This window comes from Perca fluviatilis, chromosome 17 (genome assembly GCF_010015445.1).
Source record: "Perca fluviatilis chromosome 17, GENO_Pfluv_1.0, whole genome shotgun sequence".
In the NCBI taxonomy this organism is placed as follows: domain Eukaryota; kingdom Metazoa; phylum Chordata; class Actinopteri; order Perciformes; family Percidae; genus Perca; species Perca fluviatilis.
Genome location: NC_053128.1, coordinates 28786701 through 28809689, shown reverse-complemented (window position 1 = coordinate 28809689; position 22989 = coordinate 28786701). Strand labels below are relative to the sequence as shown.

The 22989-nt window shown below is 40.3% G+C and overlaps 1 protein-coding gene across 4 annotated transcripts in view; it reads left to right on the top strand.

Annotated features, from left to right (window-relative positions):
- LOC120545032 (membrane-associated phosphatidylinositol transfer protein 2-like) overlaps positions 1 to 22989 on the top strand; it is a 60637-nt gene that overhangs the window by 21376 nt on the left and 16272 nt on the right. For all 4 annotated transcript variants that reach the window (XM_039778967.1, XM_039778964.1, XM_039778965.1 and 1 more), the window contains 11 exons: positions 5093 to 5397; positions 12572 to 12786; positions 13717 to 13838; positions 14204 to 14437; positions 17668 to 17994; positions 18089 to 18184; positions 18719 to 18823; positions 19512 to 19576; positions 21419 to 21509; positions 22460 to 22613; positions 22718 to 22907. In XM_039778967.1, coding sequence (XP_039634901.1) covers positions 5320 to 5397; positions 12572 to 12786; positions 13717 to 13838; positions 14204 to 14437; positions 17668 to 17994; positions 18089 to 18184; positions 18719 to 18823; positions 19512 to 19576; positions 21419 to 21509; positions 22460 to 22613; positions 22718 to 22907 — 1677 coding nt within the window. In that variant the 5' untranslated portion in view covers positions 5093 to 5319. The remainder of the gene's footprint in view (positions 1 to 5092; positions 5398 to 12571; positions 12787 to 13716; positions 13839 to 14203; positions 14438 to 17667; positions 17995 to 18088; positions 18185 to 18718; positions 18824 to 19511; positions 19577 to 21418; positions 21510 to 22459; positions 22614 to 22717; positions 22908 to 22989) is intronic.

The following is a 22989-nucleotide window of genomic DNA, read 5'->3' as shown; positions in this document are numbered from 1 at the left end:
ATTTTCCTGCAAGGAAAAAATATAAGCGAGACGAGCGATGGATTAATGTGTGGGATTTATTCGTAAGGATGGATGAATTGAGTGGTTGCAGCGAAGCTTCTTGTCGTCTTGTGCAACACGTTTAATGATTATGTTGAGTGGTTGTGATGTGCTGCACGTTCAGTGAGTTTTTCATCTCCGGGTAGTGTATGCTGATGGGAGGAAGCTGTGAAAAATCTATCGCCATAGGAGGCACAGAAAAGACATTAAATAACATTTGATACAGATCATCTTTTGCCAAATGTTTTTTTCTAAATATTTTGTAGGTGTTAAGTGCAGTTTAGCCACAGCAGCTGATGATCACTGCATGTTAGTCAGCTGATTTTCATGAGATTTAAAGTACGCAAAAAGAGCGTACAGTACAGTACTTGACTCTTGGGGGTTACATGAAACTGAGAAAATATTCTCAGTGTGTTTGTCGTTCTCGGCCCGCCCGTGTTCGTGGCAGACGTCATCTAATTCATTCTTCACATCATCCAGATGTGAAGAATGTCGTGGTGTGTTTTAAATCCGTGTGTGTGTGTGTGTGTGTGTGTGTGTGTGTTGTTATCAAAAGCAGAGATGAATCCTGTCAGGGGATCTTGTTAGCGCAGCTAGACTCAGGTAGTTTTTCTAACCGCTGAAGAAGTGAATCAGATGCATCCTGGTGCATCACACTGTGATGTGTTACAAAGACATGATGGGTTGGTTTTTTGCGCTTTAATTTGCTGATCACAGTGACAGATACATATGGTTCATATATATATATATATATATACTAAATATGCAGTATTTATATGGGTTTTTTTCCCCTTGTGTCCTCATGATTATGGTAATTCATTCGATATGCATTCAGCCAATCTGTTCTGAGGACTTTAAAGTGGCTTTGATTTTCATAAATTAAACATGACAGACACACAATAAACAAGGACTTCACATATATGCGGGTTTCCACGTCGTACAATGCTCATGCACGCCAGGGAATAACACAGACTTCTTATGATCTTATGACGAGATCCATTAGAGGAACTTGAACTGCTCGATTCACCAAAATAATAACGCATGAAAACCCACAAAAAGAGACTTCTCTCTTTCAGTTCAGTGTGCAGAATTAACGATGAGCATGATGCCAGAGGCGATCTGGCGTATATCTACAGTGCTATATATATTAATGGTAAACAGCAGGAATTTGATACATGCTAACAAAACTAATCTCCAGAATGAGGGAACTTCTCTACGCTCAACTTTAATTGTTTATGCTAACATTACTTTTGATGCTAACATCTTTTTGTGCTAATGTTTTAATGCTAATGTTACTTGTGTGAGGAGGGCTTCTGCCCCCAAGTGGCCAAGAAGATCGGTTATTAAAGGTTTAAGTGAGGGTGTTGACCCGCCTCCTCAACTAGTGTCGTATGTAGCCCTGCACACCATTAACACGTGATACGTAATAATAACTTTTGCATCTCTGCAGAACATCTATCAGATCAATTTTAGAGCAGTGGTAGCTGCAGAAAAAGCTTGCAAAGGCCAGAGAGGTGCGGAAATATCCAGCTCCAGAGAGAAGTGGTCAACATTCAGTCTGAAACATCCACAGTCATTCTCTACGGTGAGACAGAGAGTATGCGTTTAATGTGAAAAGGTGGACGGTAGGGTGCATTTTTCAGGGGGTCGGTTGAGCAGAAAGTCGCCCTACGGGAACAAGCTGCTGGCAGGCGGTGCTGTGTTTAATGGACCAGAGCTGTTTTCCTCTGAGTCGGTTGCCACGGTGGAAAATTTGGTGCAATTTAACTGAAGGCTTTCTCAGTCTGCCATCGCACAGGACTGTGAGCGAGGGCAGCTTGCGGCCAGGCACCCTCTTAGTGGTGCAGATGAGACATGTAGTTTCTCTGCGGAGGCGACTCTGACTGTGTTTTTCAACTGCGAGCTCAATTAGGAGGCCTTCGAATATAACTGGGAGACTAAAGGATTGTTTGAAATTTCCCAGTGGAAGACAATCTCCTGTTGGATTATCTTGAAAATGTTTTCACACAATCGCGGCAATTTGAGCCACCCAGCAGTGCTCGCCGTTTTCTATAGAGGCCAATCTTCCTGTATGATTGGCTTCATGTTTTATTCCTAATGCCATAATACGAGGTGCAAACTTCATCAGTTAAATGGATTAGAGTGGATAGAGGTACACAGGGAAAGCGGAAAGCTAATTTCCTCCATGCTGCGGTTTGTTTGCTTTGTGGGAAATTGGCCATAAGCCCAAGGGATCTTTGTTTAGGTTTGAAGCAGTGATGGTCATTCCCAAAGTAATTAGAGGGAATGGGGCCATTTTCAGAAAGAGTTATTGAAGGAGATGAAAAGCATTACATCACATGTTGATAAAATGCTTCCTGTTATTCTATAAAAACATGATTGAAGTATGCGGTTGTCTGCCAAGTCAGAGCCCAGTATTTTAACATTCTACTATCGGGGTTAAGTGCTCAGTTTGTTATAGTAATGACTTAAGAAAAGCTTATTGTGGTTTGTGTTGCTACTGGGCATCCATTATTAATACATACTAAAATACACAAACACACTTATGTTAGAGACACACTGGATGACGTTAAAAGCTTGTTTTGAAGTGGACAAATGATCTGTACTTTAAACAGTGTTTTTTTTTTGTGTTAGACAGAACAGACAGAAGTCTTATCTCAGTTTTGTAATAAAATATTGAATGGCATAAATGTGGCCATGCCTACGCTGCAGTTCAGTAAATGTTACTCGAGCTGATGGTTGATCATTTTCTCTGTGGTGTGTCAGTGTGAATTAAATATCTTTTGAGTTTGGAACTAAAAAAAAAAAAAGATGTTAAACAAGAGAAGGAGTTAAAAGCGTCCTTGAGCTCTGGGAACTTGTGATGGAGATTTTCCTGTATTCTGTAATATTTTATAGCTTAAATGGATAGTTTGTAGTTCTACAGTAGATGGCGCTCGGCACGCCCCCAGTTGGGAGAAGCAGGCAGGAGTAGCGACACGGAAGCTAAGCAATGTCCTGCTGTGCACGGGGGGGGGGCAGCAGCTGAATGTATTTTAGACACCTGAAAAAATCTCTATCAGTTTAAGTGTACTCTATATTTATAATATTTCAGCGCTTCACCTTGCTGTCAGACAGCCCTTTACGACGGGGAACTGAAGACGTTATCTCTGCTCTCTTCAAAGCCTCCAGACTCCTTTTGACAAAAATCATTTTACATCGCAGAACACGATAGTTGTGCAACTAACAAAACTAACATCATAACATCCTCGTTGTAAAACAGTCGTCCTCATTCAGTTTGTGCTTATCTCTTTCAGTGAATGCTGGCTCCTGTATCTGATGTGCTGACTCACAGCTCACTTAGCTGATGGAGGCAAACAAAACGGCTCAGTCTTCATGCATGGCTCTGTCTATCTGTTTATGTGTCAGTTTTCATCTGTCTCTGTCTCACATTTTGCTTTGTGGGGATTACTGTGTCTATTTATAGCTGTTCTTCTGTCGGTCAAGGACTTATTCTTCACAGGATTCAGTGAGAAACGCCACTCCATTTCCCAGCTGTAATTGTATCAGAGTACAAACCGCCGCAGCACAGAAAATAAGGTCGTACGTTACTGCCGCTGGGAAGCAGCTCGGATTTGAATCTTCATTTATGGTTGAGACCGAGCACTGCAGTTTTATTATCTGTAGCTATTGTTTATTTTACACATCATGGGAATTAAAGAGCCTCACAGCGATTTGGAGGACTACATTTTGTTGATTCTTTCACTGTCGGAAAAGGCTGTCTGACGACAATGTGAAGCATTGAAAATATTCTAAATGTAGCGTACACTTTTTTGTGTCTAAAATGCACTTAGCTGCTGCCCCTCACCACAGCAGGACAATGCTTAGCTTCTGTGTCTGTACTCCTGTCTGCTTCTACAAACTGGGGGGCGTGCCGACCGCCAGCTACTGTAGCTAACACAATGACTATGGAGAAGTAGCTCGTACAACCACACTTCAAAAAATCTGAATACCAAATTCATCCTGAGGGGAACGTGAATGTGTGAACCACATTTCATGGCAATCCATGCGATAGTTATTGAGACATTTCAGTCTGAACCAAAAGCTGCGGACAAACTGACCGACATTGCGGCCACCCTGAGAGCTTAGAACAGCTTAAATTAAAAAAAAAAGTTAAGTATTAAAAAGCTGATGAAGCCCAATGTTGTTGGCAGGAAGAGCCTCTATGCTAAATTCACTGTCATACTGTACTTCCTGACCTCTACGATTCGTCTGCTGCAGCAGCTCGACCAAACATGCATAGCCTAATCATGCACAGATGCACAGATCCACAAATATAGTTAAACAAGAACACACACACACACACACACACACACACTTTTGACATTTCAGCTCATCCTCTTTTCTCTTTCACGTTAACAGCATCAGATTTACAGTCTTTAATCCGTCTGAGATTAAGTAGCCATTGTCATACGAGTCTTCTTTACTCAACCCTATCTGCTTGTTAAAATGTAACTCCATCGCTAGTTTGGATAGATGGGTGTTGATGTTGGAAGAAATGATGGAAGTGTTGATTTTTAGGAAGCAGGCGGGCCATTACCCCTAATACGTACTTAAAGGATAAGTGGTGGAAAAAGCATTCAAAGCCTTTACTTAAGTAAAAATAGTAATACCGAACTACAACAGTCATGCATTCAAATTCTTTGTGTCTTTATATCTGAAAGTATAGAGTAACAGCAATATTAAATACTATGAAGTACCAGGCTTTAAAGGCTACGCTGGCTACACTTGGCTGATTCTTCACTGTGTGTGTAGGGACAGTTGGGATTTAGGTTGCTGGGGGATTTCAGGGATGTTGCTAGGTCAGTGGATTACCTTGTAATAGATCTTTAGGAAGGCTGGAGGACACACAGCGTTGGATTGTGTAGGGGGGGGTGGGAGGGGGGGTTAATCCTTGAGACAAACATGCTAACTCCTCCTCTGGCTTGTAAGTAAAGCTGGAAGCTAAAATCTACATATTCTTAAACCTTTTCTCGTACTCACTGAAAGTCTGTTCCTGTTTCTCCTCTCTCAGGTGTGAATAACGATGACTCCCATCCTCGCTGTTTGAACATGCTGCTCGGGTAGCGGAGCCGATCGAGAGGAGCGTCTACCCTGTTGCACTCCTTCCCCTCTGGACACACACACACACACACACACACACACACACACACACACACACACACACACACACACACACACACACACACACACACACACACACACACACACACACACAGTCGGCCCAATTCAAGCACAACCATGCTGATCAAGGAGTATCACATCCCCATGCCGATGAGTGTGGAGGAGTACCGCATTGCTCAGCTCTACATGATTCAGGTGAGTGGTTTTCCTCAGACAACAAAATCAAACAAACAAAAAAGCTGTTTATGTCATCTTAAAGTATAGGGTTTGACGCGCAAAGTCTGGTTTGTTAATTAAATACAAAGAAGCTTGAAATCTGGAGTATTTCATCAGATTCAGATCATGAGTTTAGAGTTCAGGTATGTGTCTGAAGCCTTTGGTAGAGGGAGGAGGTCAGGAGTTTAAAGGGTCACCGTGGCATACTGTACCAGAACATGAGCGCTGAAGAACATGGGCACAGGGGCTGCGTTGCTCTGCACACCAGATGGTGTGTCCATATGCCTGTGGATTGTGTTTCACGTAATAAGTGAAGACATAAACACACGTTCAAAAATTGCACTAAAGGGTATTTTGTTTTGTGAATAAATACAGAAGATTTAACGCAAAAAAAACAACACGTTTTATTCTAGTCAAATTTTCTTTGTAGCCATAAATCATGGAAAAGAAAACTACAAATGTAAGTGTTTGAAAACAAATTTATACAATAGCTGATTATGGAAAGAGCCAAAATGGCCCATAAATAATGGAGTTGTTTATTATTTGCATATTTCTGCATAAGACTAGGCCTGGGTATCGTTGAAAAATGACGATCCCGGTACCCTTTAGAGTGATACCAATACAAATAGAGTACTTCATCTGATACCCGTCATGTAAATGAAAGTATCTCAACACTGTACTGTCAAGTCTGTCAAATGCAGTGCGCTCGACCTAACCACACCACAGACTGCATGGGTTGTAGCTGCCGCTGTAAAGGGCCAATCACACGTTGTGACAAATTGACAGGAAGAATAAAATAAATCCTCCTGAAAATCAGCTTTGATAATGTATGTACATTATTACACACACACACACACACACTCTGCAGGACCCCCTCCTCCTCCTGCTCAGCGTCACAGCTGAAAACGGTTGCCACGGCAACTGGTGACATCAACTGCAGCATGGCAGCCGCTGCCATCATGGTTTGTGATATGGGTGGAAAGAGGGGGAGAGAGAGAGAGAGAGAGACACGAGTAGGGAGGGAGGACAGAAAGACATGATGGTGCAGTCGGTGTTACCATGACAACATTATGTCTAGCATCAAATTACTAGATACCCTTTAAGTTATATGACCACCCTCATGTTGTAATAGATTTTAGTGTTTAAATGGATCCCTAGTTTGGAAACACTGACGTTGATCTGCACTGAAAAGAGATCAGTGAGCCACACTGTTTCACTGGGTGACATGTTCCTTCATCACCATGAACACACACACACACACACACACACACACACACACACACACACACACACACACACACACACACACACACACACACACACACACACACACACACACAAAACACTCACACACACACACAAGACACACACACACTCTCACACACACACACACACACACACTCTCACACACACTCTCTCACACACACATACACATACACTCACACACACTGTCACACACACACACTCTGTAGTTTATTTTGACTGAATCACAAACATACCGTCTCTCACTAGAGCAACAAATGTGGATTAATCCGCAGCTGAAAATGTTTCCCAATAAATGCTCTATTTCCTCCGGTTTGTTTGATAAAAACTACAATTACCAGCTGTTATAGCAAATTCACTTAAATAACTAAATGTCTTCAGAAGGAAGAGACAGTATAGGGAAATTAGAAAGTATTGGGACTCAGTGTTGGTTTGGGTCTTTTCATTAAATGTGTTGAGAATAAGATGGAGTATCACCAGCCTTACACCTTTTACCTTTTTAACTAACTCACTTTCACTATATTGAACCAGAGGGGATGTAAAAATAAAAACAACAAATAAATTCCCAGTCTCTTTGTAAAAACGTTGATGTAATCCAAGGATTATTACCCTTAAGAAACAGTTTTACAACATCTGTCCAAGATACCCAACAAAAAAACAGTCCATCACATTCATACAGCCTCAAAAGTTACCATAGGGTTCGATGGACACTTGACAACAGTTTCAACAAAAAACAGTTATTGGATTACATTTCACATATGTGTTTCTGTTATTGTGTTGCGTGTCTCCTAAACAGCTAATTATAGCTGAGGTTACAGCTGCGGCTATGCTATGACGATGCTAGCGTGTGTATGTTGTATATGCTGTATAATGTTGACCATGTTCACCATATAGTTTGTCAGTAGTTTGTAATTAGTTTTGCAGATATTTGGTCGTAAACTAAAGCGTAAACATTTTAACCTGATGATGGCAGCCGTTGAAAAATCAGAGCATTACCAAAGTCATTACAGGTAATCCTGAGAGGGACATGAATGTTTGTATCAAATTCAAGCCACCCAATAGTGGACAAAACATTTCACCAAATTGTCAACCTGTTGGTGGCGCTAGAGGAAAAGTCAGAGCATCATCCTCTGGGGATCATGAAACTCTGTACAGATCTACACGACGGTTCATCCAATATTTGTTGAGAGATATTTCAGTCTGGATTAGAGTGGTGCACCAACAGACAGCCATGCTGGCTAAAAAATAACCACAAACATGTTGTTGCTCAATTTTTAATGGGAACCGATGATCATCCGTTAAGGGAAATGTTTTCTGCTCTTGCTTTTTTTTTAACACTATTCTTTTCATAATTTAGTTCACTTGTTGCTGCAGGATATGAGTTCTCATTGCATCTTTGTCTCTTTGTCTTTGTTTTTATTTAACCACTGAACTGACAGTTTGATACATGAGTGTTGTCTGTTGCCAGTTTCAAACTGAAAGCAAGCACAGAATTTGAAAAATGGCCGAACGGCTAATGTATGGGGTGTATGAAATGTCTGAGCAGCCAGTGATAACGTTTGATGCATGCTACTGTTGCTCCAGTGCGTATGCCTGAGGAGGGGAGTTGTGTACCCCTGGTTTATGCTAACCTTGCGGTGTCACATAAATTATTCAGGGGCATCTCAGCCCGGCAGAACGAGACCCTCAGCAAAGCCAGGCGTATTATAATTCCACAGAGTGTCTGCACAAAGCTCGTCGCACTTCCCAAATTGTACGCGGGATCTGTTTTCTTTCACTTCTCCTCTTTTTTTTTTTCCCTTTTCCCTTTTATTCCCTTGTCAGCTTTTCAAACCCTGTTCTCCCTTTCTGGATATTGGCTGAACACTTTTGTTTATTCAGATTTCTTTCTCGTGAACAGTTTGCATCCTTTCAAACTGGATAAAAGCTTCTCAACGCTTTTCTGACACATCTTTCCTTATGTAGACCTTCGGCAGTCGTGTCACATCCATGCTTATTAGTACATTCAAGGACTTCAAGACTTGCTCTGTTTTGGTCAGTCGGTCCACAATAAATTTTTCATGTTTGCACACTAACTTAAGCATTTATAGAGTGTGGTCTAGACCTACTCTGTCCGTAAAGTGTCCTGAGATAACTTCTGTCATGATTTGACACTTGAATTCACTGTAGCTCGAAGCACAGCTGTGCCTTAGTCCAGGCTCACAGAGCTGCTGTAGTCTCTTAGGCTTGTGTGTGTGTGTGTGTGTGTGTGTGTGTGTGTGTGTGTGTGTGTGTGTGTGTGTGTGTGTGTGTGTGTGTGTGTGTGTGTGTTAGGGCTGCAACTGACGATTATTTTCAATGTCGACTAATCTGTTGGTTATTTTCCCGATTAATGGATTAGTTGTTTGGTCTATAAACGTCAGAAAATGGTGAAAAATGTGGATCAGTGTTTCCCAAAGCCCAAGATGACGTCCTCAAATGTCTTGTTTTTGTCCACAACTCAAAAGATATTCAGTTTACTGTCACAGAGGAGAGAAGAAACTAGAAATGATTCACTTTTAAGGAGCTGGAATCAGAGAAAACGTACTGTTTTTCATCAAAAATATCTCAAACCGATTAATCAGTTATCAAAATAGTTGGCAATTAATTTTATAGTTGACAACTAATCGATTAATCTTTGCAGCGCTAGTGTGTGCGTGTTTGTGTCTGATTGTGATGACGGTTAAACACCGGAAAAATCCCTGAGCAGCAGACGCAGCATCTTTACATCTTTAGGTTTAGAAACACTTCCACTATTATTGTACATGACGGTTGTTTTCGAGTAACGCAGCAGAGAGGAAGCTGAAGGTGTTATTACCGCGAGGTGGATATATTAAAACTGCTGACTGCATCTTTAGCTTTAGATCTTCAGTCTTGGCTGTCTCTGACTGTTGTGACACTATTGTGCAAGAGAATAATTCAGCGTTCTACACAGCAAAAGACCTGTAGAATGCTGTTCATAATGATGTATAAAAAGTCCCTGCAAACATGCTGTATAGTCGACTCTGTAGCTCTAAGATGTGTGTCATTAATACCGATCCTGTGTGCTCTGTCTCTCTCTCCTGTATTGCAGCAGACACGACGAGGGTAATTCAAGGCCCTTAGCTCCTCACCTAAATTACATTACTTGCTGGATTACAGCAATTTTCCAGCTCTTTGCCTCCTCTGACCTTCATTACTGATATCACCTCCCCAAAGTCTTCAGGAGAGAGAGGGAGCTCCGTGTTCAATCTGAGCTCTCATTCTTGACCCCGAGCACCCTACTCTTGCTGTTAATAATGATCGCGATGATTTGTATTCACGTAGTGCTGTTCCTCGACTGGCCGCACATTACAGCGGAAGGAATAAAATAGCTTTTCAATCATCAGTTTGACACCAGAGTACAGTATCTACGGTGCCTTCATCTGGCTGACTCAGCTGTAAGATTAAAGCCTAGGAGCTTATGCCAACAAAGATTTAAGATGTATTTAATTGATTAAAACTACACAGCATTAGGTAACGTATATCTTTACATTCATTTATGTCTTCGTCCATCATCATCGTTGTGATGTTGGGCTTAATCATACAGCTGGCGCACATTTTGACTGATTACTGAGAAAAGATCATATTTTTATCAACTGGAAACGGCAAATATTTGACATTTTCTTATTTATAATTTCTTTTCTATCTACACTACAATAAAAAAAACTTATTATATACAGTAAATATACGTAACTGTGTATATTCCTTGTAAATACAGTTTAGTTTTCCTTTTGATTTCTTCCATTAGTGCTACCTGATACATTTCTATTCTATTCTAATTAAAATATTTTTAAATATGTGGCTAGGTTAGCTCAGTTGGTAGAGCAGGCGCCCATATATAGAGGTTTACTCCTCGACGCAGCGGCCGCTGGTTCGACTCCGACCTGTGGCCCTTTGCTACATGTCATTCCCCCCTCTCTCTCCCCTTTCATGTCTTCATGTGTCCTGTGGAATATAAAGGCCTAAAAATGCCCCAAAAAATAATCTTTAAAAATATTTTTTTTTAAATATCTGTGAGTGTACTACATATAATTAATGATATAATTGATCACTTATAGACGGACTAATTGATTCTTTTACGAATCCTTTCAGCACTGGTTGATTCCCTTTTCTTAAACTCAAAAGTAGATAATTGGGCTCCTGTATCAGATCCTGGAGGGGTTTGATATATTTTACCAGCCATATAAACACAAACAAGTCGGCTACAGTCTAAATGGAGAGCCTCTTAAGGAGATGTGTGTTTATAAAGTGATGCTGTAATCCACATCTCCCTCTGTGGAGCAACAGGCTTAAATCACAGCTCAGTTGTTCAGGATCTGTGGGGTGGGGGTTGAACCATCTGCTGCCTTTTATTATTAGAGGAGGTAACATGCTGGGGAGAAAAGGAAACCACTGATTTGACTTCCTCTACACAGTGAGTGTGCCTCACCTGAACTCGTCTGTAAAAAAAACACTTAACAGCAGTGGTGTAGTCTACGTGATACGCAGGTATACGCAGTATACCCACTAAGAAATCTCCAGGATTTCCATATACCTACTTAAAAGTGCCCAATGACACGTAACAACATAGTTTCATTATATTTTTTTAATATATTTTGAATTGTCATCTGTGTTTTTCTTCACATAGGCTTAATAAATGTATTTCACCGTAAATTGGTGCATAAAAGTGTATCAGAATATATATATATATATATTACAGTATACCCACTACAATACATTAGACTACACCACTGCTTAACAGAGTTTGGATTATTTAGCACAGAAGGGGAAGAGAGAAGAATAAGAGGCAAAGTTGAGCTGTGGAGAAATTAGGAGGGTGTGACTAAAAGAATTAAAAGAGAAAAAGTTTCTTCCTTTTTTTTTGCCCGTGTGGCAGCGTTTTTCTTTCCAGCTCATCACTTTCCCTCTGCTGCATCATCCATCCAGCAATGAGGGTTTTCACAAGGTTGGAAAAGACCTGGATCAGAGGCAGGAGCGCTGTGTCAGGGTCTCAGGGGTTTCATTTGAAGTGGAAAGGAGGGAGGATGGGAGGATGTGTGTCAGGCCGAAAGTCTGGATGAGGTTTTGCTTGCGCTGCCTCAAGTTTCGGTTTGATTCACTCAATAAAATATCTCTCAGCAGTGTGCCAGATTATACCATTAAATGTACATCCCTTCAATGCCAAAAATACAAAATCGAAAGCTTGACGGACCTGCTGAGCTTAAGTGTTGACGCTAAGCTATGATTGTTTTTATTTCCAGTTACATTTTCCGAAAAAACAAAGTACAACAATTTTTATTAAAGGTTGTGGTGGTGGCCGGGTTGGGTCAGTGGTAGAGCAGGCACACATATACTGAGAGGTTTATTCCTCAGCGCAGAGGTCCAGCGTTCGAATCCGACCTGTGACAATTTTCTGCATATCTTCCCCCTTTCTCACCTAGCTGTCCTATAAAATAATGGCGGAAAAAGCCCCCAAAAAATAATCTTTAAAAAAAATTTAAAGATTGTGGAGGCCCTCTTTGCTTTATTAACAAAAAGAAGTGTTTTTTAAGCCAGTACTTTCTTCGTAACTCTGCCGACAGACAAACAAACAAACCAACAAGCAAACCAAGCAGAAAACATGACCTCCCTTGCAGAGGTAATAATTATAATATGTAGATGCATAATAAATGCAGGAAATGTCTTTTCTGGAGTGGGGGGAGGGGGGGGTTGAATCTCTGATTTCACTGCTAATACCAAACCTACACCCAGAAATAATATAACGAAATGTAAGACAACATAATACTTTTTTGAATGTATGATGACTCTAAGCAGCTCCTACATCTCCCCTCCTCCTCTCTGTCCGTCTTGTCCTCTTTCTGCCGCCTCGCAGAAAAAGAGCAGAGAGGAGAGCTGTGGCGAGGGCAGCGGCGTGGAGATCCTGGAGAACAAGCCTTACGAGGACGGCCCCGGGGGCTCGGGTCAGTACACACACAAGGTCTACCACATCGGAAAACACATCCCGTCGTGGTTCTGTGCCATTCTGCCTCAAGCTGCCCTCCGAGTGGAAGAGGAGTCCTGGAACGCCTACCCCTACACACGAACCCGGTGAGACCACCACACAAAAGCAGGAAAAATGACTCATCGCACATATTAAAAATGACGAATCGTCATTTGGACATGAAAATATTATAGAAGTGCTCGGACACTAAAATCATCCCTGTGCTAAAACATTTGTTCACACTTAAGGATGCGTCGCATGAAGAGACTTTAGGCAGCTGGCATTACTTAAAGTAGAAAGACTGAACTCTTGGTAATAAAACGTTGTTAATGGTTTTTATTTTATGGCTACTAGGTTCATAAATCTGAACGAATGAAATACTGTAACAACTGATACTGCTGATGGTGAATTTTTTTTTGTTGGAACAATTTCAGCTGAATAATCAACTTTTTATATCCTCCAGATAACTTGATTTGTGGATTAATAGACCAAATTAATAGACCAAATTGTCACGGATTGGTGTATTTCTTCAAGTATTTCATTTTTTTTTTTGCCATAAACTGCCAAAGTGATGGAAGAAGGGGCTTCGGGGACACACATCCCTACTTCTTTTCTTTTTCTTTTTTTTTCAATGCAATTTTATACAATTACATTACTGTAGAATTCCCATCTCCCTCCCCATCATCACCCCAAACAATCCTTGGGTCTACTTTTGATAATGATAATATGATAATGGTAACTAGATACAAGTAACTTACAGGACATACATGAGATCAAATAGCCATTGATCAAGTGGACTAGTATTATTGTAACAAATACAAAATGTTAAGAGATGTAAAAATTAAATAGATAAATCAAATCACATGTAGGACACATCAACATTAGGCACACATACATACATTGTGGGCAAAATTATGGGGACGACAAACACGCTGTAAATAAGTAAACAAAGAAACAAGGACTAAAAAAGAGACAAACAATAAAGAAATAAAGAAATTAAATTAAAAAACAACAACCGTTTCTCTTTTGTTTCTTAGGTATACCTGTCCCTTTGTAGAGAAATTCTCTATAGACATTGAGACGTATTATAAACCAGATACCGGAAATCAAGTGGACGTCTTCAATATGTCTTCTGCTGAAAAGAGACAGAGGACTGTAGGTGAGTCATGCACACAAGAACACACGCTCTGCTACCTTTGTGAAAACTCCCAGAGTAGACTTTTATTTCATTGTGAGCAGGATGAGGAGTCAGATCTTCACCGTGTTACGTGCAGTGAAAACGCAGACAGAGTAATGTGGACGAATACAGCCTGAGGGAGGGTTGTGTCTCTGAATACTAAAAGTCACTGGGATGAAGGAGAAATGTGCAGACACATTCCCTGCAGGGAGTTATTACATGAAAGTCACACACACCTTTTCATTCAGGTGTTCAGTCATCGTGACATCTGTCCTGCTCATACCTGCTGCTGACATCTACATCAGTTTGGCTTTTGTGTGATTCATAATGACTTCCCCCCCTTGCAGACCCCATAGACATCGTTAAGGACTACATCCCTCCTCATGAGTACCTGGCGGAAGAAGACCCTAAACTGTATCAGTCCGTCAAAACCAAACGGGGTCCGCTGTCAGACGACTGGATCGAGGAGATCAACCAGAATCTGGGTGAATGTCCCGTCATGTGTGCCTACAAGCTCTGCAAAGTGGAGTTCAGATACTGGGGCATGCAGTCCAAGATCGAGCGCTTCATACACGACGTGGGTAGGTATGGCAGATGGTGTGTGTGTGTGTGTGTGTGTGTGTGTGTGTGTGTGTGTGTGTGTGTTTGAGTGTTTGCACTCTTTGACACAAGTCACCTCTGAGGCAATTTCTCCCTTTCTCTCTCTCTCTCTTTCTCAATGAGTCAAGTCTTACTGTTACCACTAAAAAGTTAGGCATGGTCCTGAAAAGTCAGGGTTAACCATGAAAAAAGTCAGGAATATTGCTGAAATGTACCGAATTCATATTCCTGAAAAGTAAACCCTGGAAATTGACAGTAACAACCCTGGAATAATGGGAACAGTGGTGGTTGTTTTTAATGTAATGATGCACAGCAATGTATAGCTGCACAAGTTGTGGGTGGACTGAAATCAAACCGTGAACGTTTTTAGAAAAGTGAGGGCTAGCCCTAAACAATTGAGAATAACTCTAAAAAGTAAAGGATATCCATGAAAAGTCAAAGTTAAAGGTTAAGTCTGTAAAATTTTGAATTATCCTTTAAAAATCAGGAATAATAATTTAACATGGCATGAGTAATAACAATTAAAAGTCAGGGATTCAAATCAAAAATCGGGGTTGACCCGAATTGGCGCTAATAATAATAATAATAATAATAATAATAATAATAATAATAATAATAATCCAGAAAAATCAGGGCTAAAGATGAAAAAAGAAGAAGTCAATAACCATAAAAAAGACTGTGGGCTCCTGGTTAGCTCACCTGGTAGAGCGAGTGCCCATATATAGAGGTTTATTCCTTGATGCAGCAGCCGCAGGTTCGACTCCAGCCTTTGGCCCTTTGCTGCAGGTCATTCCCCTTCTCTCTCCCCTTTCAAGTCTAAGCTGTCCTATCCAAATAAAGGCCTAAAATGCCCCAAAAAATAATCTTAAAAAAAAAAGAAAGACAGTAATCTAAAAAGTCTGAGAAATCCAGAAAAGGTTGGGAAAAGGGTGAATATGGCTGAATGAATCAAATCAGGGATGCTGTTGAAAAGTTGAGTTACTCTAAGAAGTAAAGGATAACCACGAAAAAGTTGGGAATATTCCTGAAAAGTCACTGAGAATCCTTACAAAGTTGTTAATAATTAATTTAAAAAGTAAAGGACAACCATGAAAAGTCAGTGATGATGAAATGTGGGAAGAACTTTCAAAGTTTAGAATAACTCTGAAAAGTAAAAAATATCGTGTAAAAATAGGTCACAATCCTAAAAATAATCATTTTGAGATGTTTGTAAAATGTCAGAAATGTTGGAAATAATACTGCTACTAATGATACTGCTGAAAAAGTTGGGAATGAACCAAATAAATCAGGATAACCCTGAAAATTATAACCTTGAAGATTTTGAAATAATCCTAAAATGTAAAAAAAAAAAAAAAAAACATAAAAAGTCAAAAGATTTTTAGGATTTTGTGTCTGCTGGTGTGTGTATATGAAAACGGTGAGTAACCATAAGAACACAATAGACCTGATCTCTTTAATAATAAACCAGTGATTAATGAACACGCTCCGGTGTGGAGCAGAGACGAGGGTGAGTGGGAGGAATAATAAGAGGGACAGGTAAAACAAATAAATAAAATACTAAAGCTGCCTTATGGAAAGTGTTTGAGAGGCAGGAGCACCGAGAAGAGTCTGGCTCCCTGAGATAACACAACAGACCGGATTAATTTCCTGCCAATGTTTTCTGTTTCACTGCTGTGATTTAAGACTGTTTACACTGTTTACGCTCTCTCGGCCCTCGGCTCACTTCCTCGCGGCGTTTACTTCCAGACTAATGAAGCAGCAGCTGCTCTATCTTCATGGCATTCTCGCTCCGAGTCTGTCTAATCAACACATCTAAAACCACAAGATGTCTTTTCTTTTTTGTCCCCGTTGCATTGACTGCCACTTCAACACGCGTGCTTGTAAAGAACTTCTCCTTTTGTTTATGTGCTAATATAAACCTGCAGCTGTTTACCGGGCTCCTACTTTAAAATATTCACCGCATCTCATCTGCATTAAAGTGTTTTTTTTCTTTTTCTAACTTGGCGTCTTTATTATAAATTGCGCTGGAGGGGTCTTTGGGTTGTATAATACAGAAGCGTTCAAGCTTCATCAATGTGTCAGAGGTTATTTCCACTGGATATTAATTTAATAGCTTTCTTTGTTTGCTAATTTTGGTTTTTATTGCCAGGTTGGGTGTTTTAATCATGATCAGGTTTCATAACCAGCTGGTGCTTGTTTAGACATTGATTTAAATTTAATTTCTCTAGTCTGTTGTTTTTATTTGTAATGTATTTTCAGATGTGAAGAACACTTTTTTAATGTCACCGAGATCAAGATCAAGAATTACGTATTGAGAGAATACCAAATGTATTTGTCAAATCTGTTTGTCAGAGCAAATGTATAATGTCATTTCCCCTTTAAAGTGAAACTCAGATACATATACTGTACACACACACACACACACACACACACACACACACACACACACATACACATATATATATATATATTAGAATATAAAGCAGATTTTTTATATTCTAAGAGATTATATATATATATATATATATATATATATATATATAATATATAAAGCAGATTGCCCCACTACAATTATGAAAAATTAAACAAGTAAAAAATCACGTATTATATTCTTGCAGCACTATCACAATATTTTTATTTTATTATTTTTGTCAAAAAAGAAAATTGTTTAGAAACTTAAATAATTGATTTTTAATTACAAAAACTACATTGCAGTCTTCTTTTTTGCATGCTTTATTTGTTTAATTAAATGTTCTTTCTTGCAGTTTCTGGTTAGAGATGTAAACTAACTGTAGCGTTATCTTAGTCTTGGTTTTCTATCAATGAAACCAGCCTTAAGTACAATAAAAATACAGAAGTTTAAGCCTTCATTATTTATTATTATAATGCGTTATTTGCTAAAAACATTGCTCCTTGTCTGGTTGGAGAGCCGCAGATTTCATTTCATTCTCCTTTGCTCAGGACCTTTAACTGACATGCTTAACTATGAATCTCTGACAATACATTCTGTATTTGCCAACCATAGCTATATATATATATATATATATATATATATATATATATATATATATATATATATATATATATATATATATATATATATATATATATATTATTTTTTATTGTTAATCCAATTTAATAGATGTATGTCACAGAAATATGATTTGTTCTTCACTAAAATGGCAATAAATCTGTGTTGCTGTCCGTCCAGGTCTGCGTAAGGTGATGGTTCGAGCCCACCGGCAGGCGTGGTGCTGGCAGGACGAGTGGTACGGCCTGACCATCGAGGACATCCGGCTGCTGGAGCTGGAGACCCAGCTGGCTTTAGCTAAGAAGATGGCCCAGTACAGCCTGAATGAAGAGGGGGGAGCAGAGGCCGTCAGCCAGGACCAGGAGCAGGGAGCTGAGGCCGTGGGATCGGCTGCAGAGGCGGAAGGAGGCGGAGGGAAACTGGGAGACTCGCTGGAGACACGAGGGGAGCTCACCAAGCAGTGGTCAACGTCCTCTCACTCATCCAACAGGTCAACTAAGAGAGGCGGTGAGGACCAGTTTGGGCTTATTTGATATTGCTTTTGGCAAACACCGTTGTATAAGAATAACATTACGAGCCGTTGTGTTGTGTGTGTTTACAGGGAGTCCGTCTCACCAGAGCATTTCAGAGTGGAGGATGCAGAGCATCGCCCGAGACTCGGACGACAGTACAGACGATGAGTTCTTTGATGCTCATGGTAAAATCCTCACTTTCTGCATGATACGGAACTTTACTTCTTGGGTCTTGAGGAGCTGCAGTATTTATTCGGAGACAAACTGAAACCAACACTGCACATTTACTACCACCTAACAACTTAACTGCTAATTTCTTCTCTGCTCTGATCCACGACACCTGTCTGCTCTGAGCGCATCCACCGTCACTCTCATGTTGTGGTCAACCACACACTCGCTGCATACACACTAAGCACTGAGCTATTCCTTATCGGAGCTTCCCCGCTCCTATAACACAACGATAGCCTGCCAGAAGTTTCCATAATGGTCCAAAAGTCTGATCCATCCAAAAAAAAAAAAAAAAATGCTTTTACGCTCAAAACAAACCGGACGATGGTTCAATTTGATCCGGACCGAGACTGCCTCTTTTCATCAGATCAAGGTTCGACCATGTATCTTGTAATTTTGGTTCGGATAAAACTGAAAAGTCAGAAGGCCTGGCTGGACTTAACATGGTTAGTGTAAAAGCACCCCTTAGATGTCTTCTGTGTGTCTTGCAGAGGACTTTTCTGACAACGAGGATATGTTTGCCAAGGAGATCACCAAGTGGAGCTCCAACGACCTGATGGACAAGATAGAAACAACCGAGGCAGATGAAGCACAAGGTAGGATTGAGTTTTGAGTTTAGTTTATTTATGAAAGAATTAGCCAAAAGGCTATTTTTCATCTGTAGTCCCCTGCCTTCGATGTTAAAAAAGGCTTTTTTTTTTAAATACAAAGAAACAAAAAGACAACACAAGCAAAACACAACTTAGCACAAGACAAGACACAACACAGAAGCAGAAAAATATACAACAAAGCAGAACAACAGGGTATAAAGTGAAACAAATATAAATTAGAACAGACACAACAATTAAGAACAATAAAAGCAGTATTAAACTAGGAGGAAACAAGTCAAATTCATGTATGTTGATTCTGTTACATAGTTTACTTTAAATAGAACAGGGAACACTTATCAGTCCCTCCCAGAAAAACGTGATTATGCGATTACATAATTCAATGCATAATCAGCCAAAGTCTGCATATTTATGCGGTTTTTCAAATACGACGCACTTTTGCAACATAAATTGCCGATTTCCGCGCAAAATATGCGGGGCTTGCATGATTTCATAATCCCGCATTTTCGTATAATCGCATAATCAAAGATTTTTGCCCGCAACAATCACAAAAAGACTCCGCATTTTTCTGGAAGGAATGACTTATGGTCACATCAGATCCTGCACTGAGAAATAGGACCTTATATTACTGTTTAAGTCATCTTTCATTTTCCTGAATGAATTTATGTTTTCACAGAAACGTTGTATCAGGAGTCGGGCGGGGAGTACGCCGTGATGAGTAATGAGGAGAGGCAGATGGAGGTACAGTTTCTTCACTTTTCTCTAATTTCGTCCACGTCTCTCTCTCACACTCACACCCTTAATTAAATAGCTTGTAGATAACACTTCTCCTCCTCAATTAATTTTCAGTCATCCTGCCAGTGTAGTGAAACTAGGATCCACTCGCTACTGCAGCCATCAGTGGAGTTTTATTTAACCAGAGGTTGCAGCAAATAGGGCGCTAAGGCTTTCACAGTTTACACTGTGTGAGTTTGTATAAATGCTGTGTGTTGATGCTGTTTGTATCCAGTGTCGTGTCTCAAAAAGGCAACAACGTCAGTCCATTTGGTTTTCCAGTAAACTAAATGTAAATATCAGTCCTGTAGCCAGTAGAGCGTGAAAGGCTGTGTTGTAGTGCACAGTTCTTCCATTAAAAGAGAGTAGAATTAGACATCTTAGGTACAGAGCACATTATAGGACATGTAATACATTACATCTACAGGGTTTCCACACGTCCTCTACAATCTGGAAAACATGACAAATTTTCCAGTCATGGGGAAAAAAAGGAAAATGCCCTAAAAACAATTGTGTTCTCATATTTTCCTTCAGCAGATAATGAACTACTAGGCTATCTATCAGAGCTCCCCAAAATAGATAACATTGCCATCTGAAGTCATGTTCAGGATCAAATTAACAATCAAATGGTAGTTTATTTTTAATAAGGCTGTCAAGTTGTGGAAACGCTGTGAGCACACCCCCGAGTCACGTCACACGGTAGCACAAGCAGGTTGGATAACATTACAACTTAAGTGGTGAAACTGAATAATGTAAGTTATATTGTCATTCAAATTTAAACAGTCACTGCTGGCTGGTAACTGTGTTAGTTTTTTATAATTATATTATTCTATGATCAATTTGTCATGATTTCTAAGCACGTAAGACAATGGTTCCTAAACCCTTTTTGCCGGGCCTCCAGAGACAGACTGACTGACAGAACACACGATGCACCACAATCAGCTGTTTCCCCGTGAAACGATAGACAACGAGACGACAAACGATTTGACTGGGAGATTGGCAGTTAAATCAGGCTCCTTAAATGGAATTGTGGTCACCACTTCATACACACTACACATTTTCTTGTCTTTGTTTTTGGTAGTTGTGGCGTTTGGTGTGGATTAATTGTCAGTGCTTTCACAAACTTGTCCATGCTTTGCTAGCAGTGCAACAGAACCAGACATTATTTATTTAAATTTAGCCTTGCAGCGCCCACCCTGTTATATGTCCAGGCCCACTTAAGGGGGCGCCCCCCTTAGTTTTGGAACCACTGGCGTAAGAGATGATTTCATTTCTAAAATGTTAGAGCCATAGACTGTACATCTTTTAAATTAGACTTCCACAGAGAGGAACATATTGGTGGAGGGCGCGATCCCTTTCTGTCATACCAGCTGGATCATCACTTAAAATGTCTTGGAAAAGTCCTTCACGAAAGAGTGGGGACCCTGATTCAGTGTAGAATACATTATAGAACTCAATATTTTTTGTGTCTACAGGAAGTTACTGGTCGCAACCAAGAAATAGTCCGACACATAACCTGCTGTAAGACGTTGAATGTTGTTTTTTTTGTAGAGATTTACCAAAATACAACATGTTAATTAGTGAGCTGTACAGGTGTTTCCACCTGTTTCCACTATTTGTGCTAAGCTAACTGGCTACTGGCTGTAGCTTCATATTTAACGAACAGATACGAAAGTGATAGGGCAAGTGTTTTACCCTGCATTTGTCTCCCTCGCTGCTCTTCTCTCCTTTCCCCATATATTCCTGTAATCTGCTTGCTCCGTCATCTCTTTTCACCCTGTTTCCTTCCTGTCTGTCCTGTACCTGCAGGACTGTTTGTCTCAGCAGTGTCTTCAATCGTCCAAAACTCACGTCCTCGTTCTGGTCCTGCACGGAGGCAACATTCTGGACACTGGCTCTGGTACGGCTGCAACAAAATCCTGCAACATTAATATGAAAGTCACTCTTGTTAAAATCAATTCCTCCATTACTCCATGAGTAATTCAATCAGATAGACTTAATATTGTTAGAATAACAATGGATCAAAAGGCTGTTTTAATGTGAAAGGGTGTTGAACCTACAGAGAATTATCACCTGAATCTATTTCTCTCGGCTCTACAGAGCGTTTTAGCTTTCAGCTCATTGTTTTGTCCTTTCCAGCAGCTGTTACCAGCGAAAAGAATGACTGTACACCATCTGCACAGTGCAGTGCAGCAGACAGACTCAGTTAGAGACTAGCCGGTGAACATAGTGGAGCATTAAGCAGCTAAAGAGCCAGATATTTCATCAGGAGTTGGTAGAGACTGACATTCATTAGGTGAAAACAAACACCACCACTCCTAATGAATCATCCTGTTGCTCTGTACTTGCTGAATGTGGAAATAATCAACTATTTGCTAACAAGTTCAACATATCAACTTAAAATGTTATGATGTGTCAGTGTTATGTTTACAGCTTTTTTTTCTGCTGCACTCAAGCAGCCAAAGAAGTTCACTCGTTGCAGATTTAAAATCAAATTGTGAATCAGAAATGATTGATCTTTTCAGTGGGAAAACACATCATTACAGCTCTAAATTAGAGCAGTAGACCCAGGTCTCATGGTGATACAAGATACATCTGAGGATGTGCAAAATGAATAACATCATAAAAGACATTTCTGATGAATTTAACTTTTATGTTTTCTCTACTTTGATTCAGATCATTTTAACTTCTTCAGAACTCTTAAAAATGAAGAGTGAGAAAGAAACAAACCTGCGGCTATTTGACAAATGCAACTTATGACTATGGATCGGATCGCTTTGTTTTTATTGGTCACAAAAGTTTGGGATCGAAAGTCCTCCAAAAAATATTTTATATCTTTATTGTCTGCAGGTGAACAGAACAGCAAGCAGGCAGATGTTAACACGCTGAGTGGAGCCTTTGAGACCGTGATGAGGGTCCATTACCCAGCGACGCTGGGCCGTATCGCCATCCGGATGGTCCCCTGTCCTGCTGTCTGTGTCGACGCATTCTCACTAGTCTCCAAGTGAGCCATTATTACTCTTCAAATAATCTGCTGTAATGCATGCACAACCTGCTGTGTGAAACCCACATACGGACGGATAACCACGCGTCCTCTCTGATTTGCAGTCTCAGCCCCTACAGCTACGACGAGGGCTGCCTGTCCAGCAGTCAGGACCACATCCCTCTGGCTGCTCTGCCCCTGTTGGCTACCTCGGCGCCCCAGTACCAAGACGCCGTAGCATCCGTCATCTTAAGAGCCAATCAGGTGTATAGTGACTTCGTCAAGTCTGTAGAAGGAGCGTCTTTTAATGGCCAGGTCAGTGTGTAACCTGGCGCTTCATATTTCCTCCTCACTGGTTTGGTGACTGACGCTGAGTCATGTTTTTGTAATCTGTTTT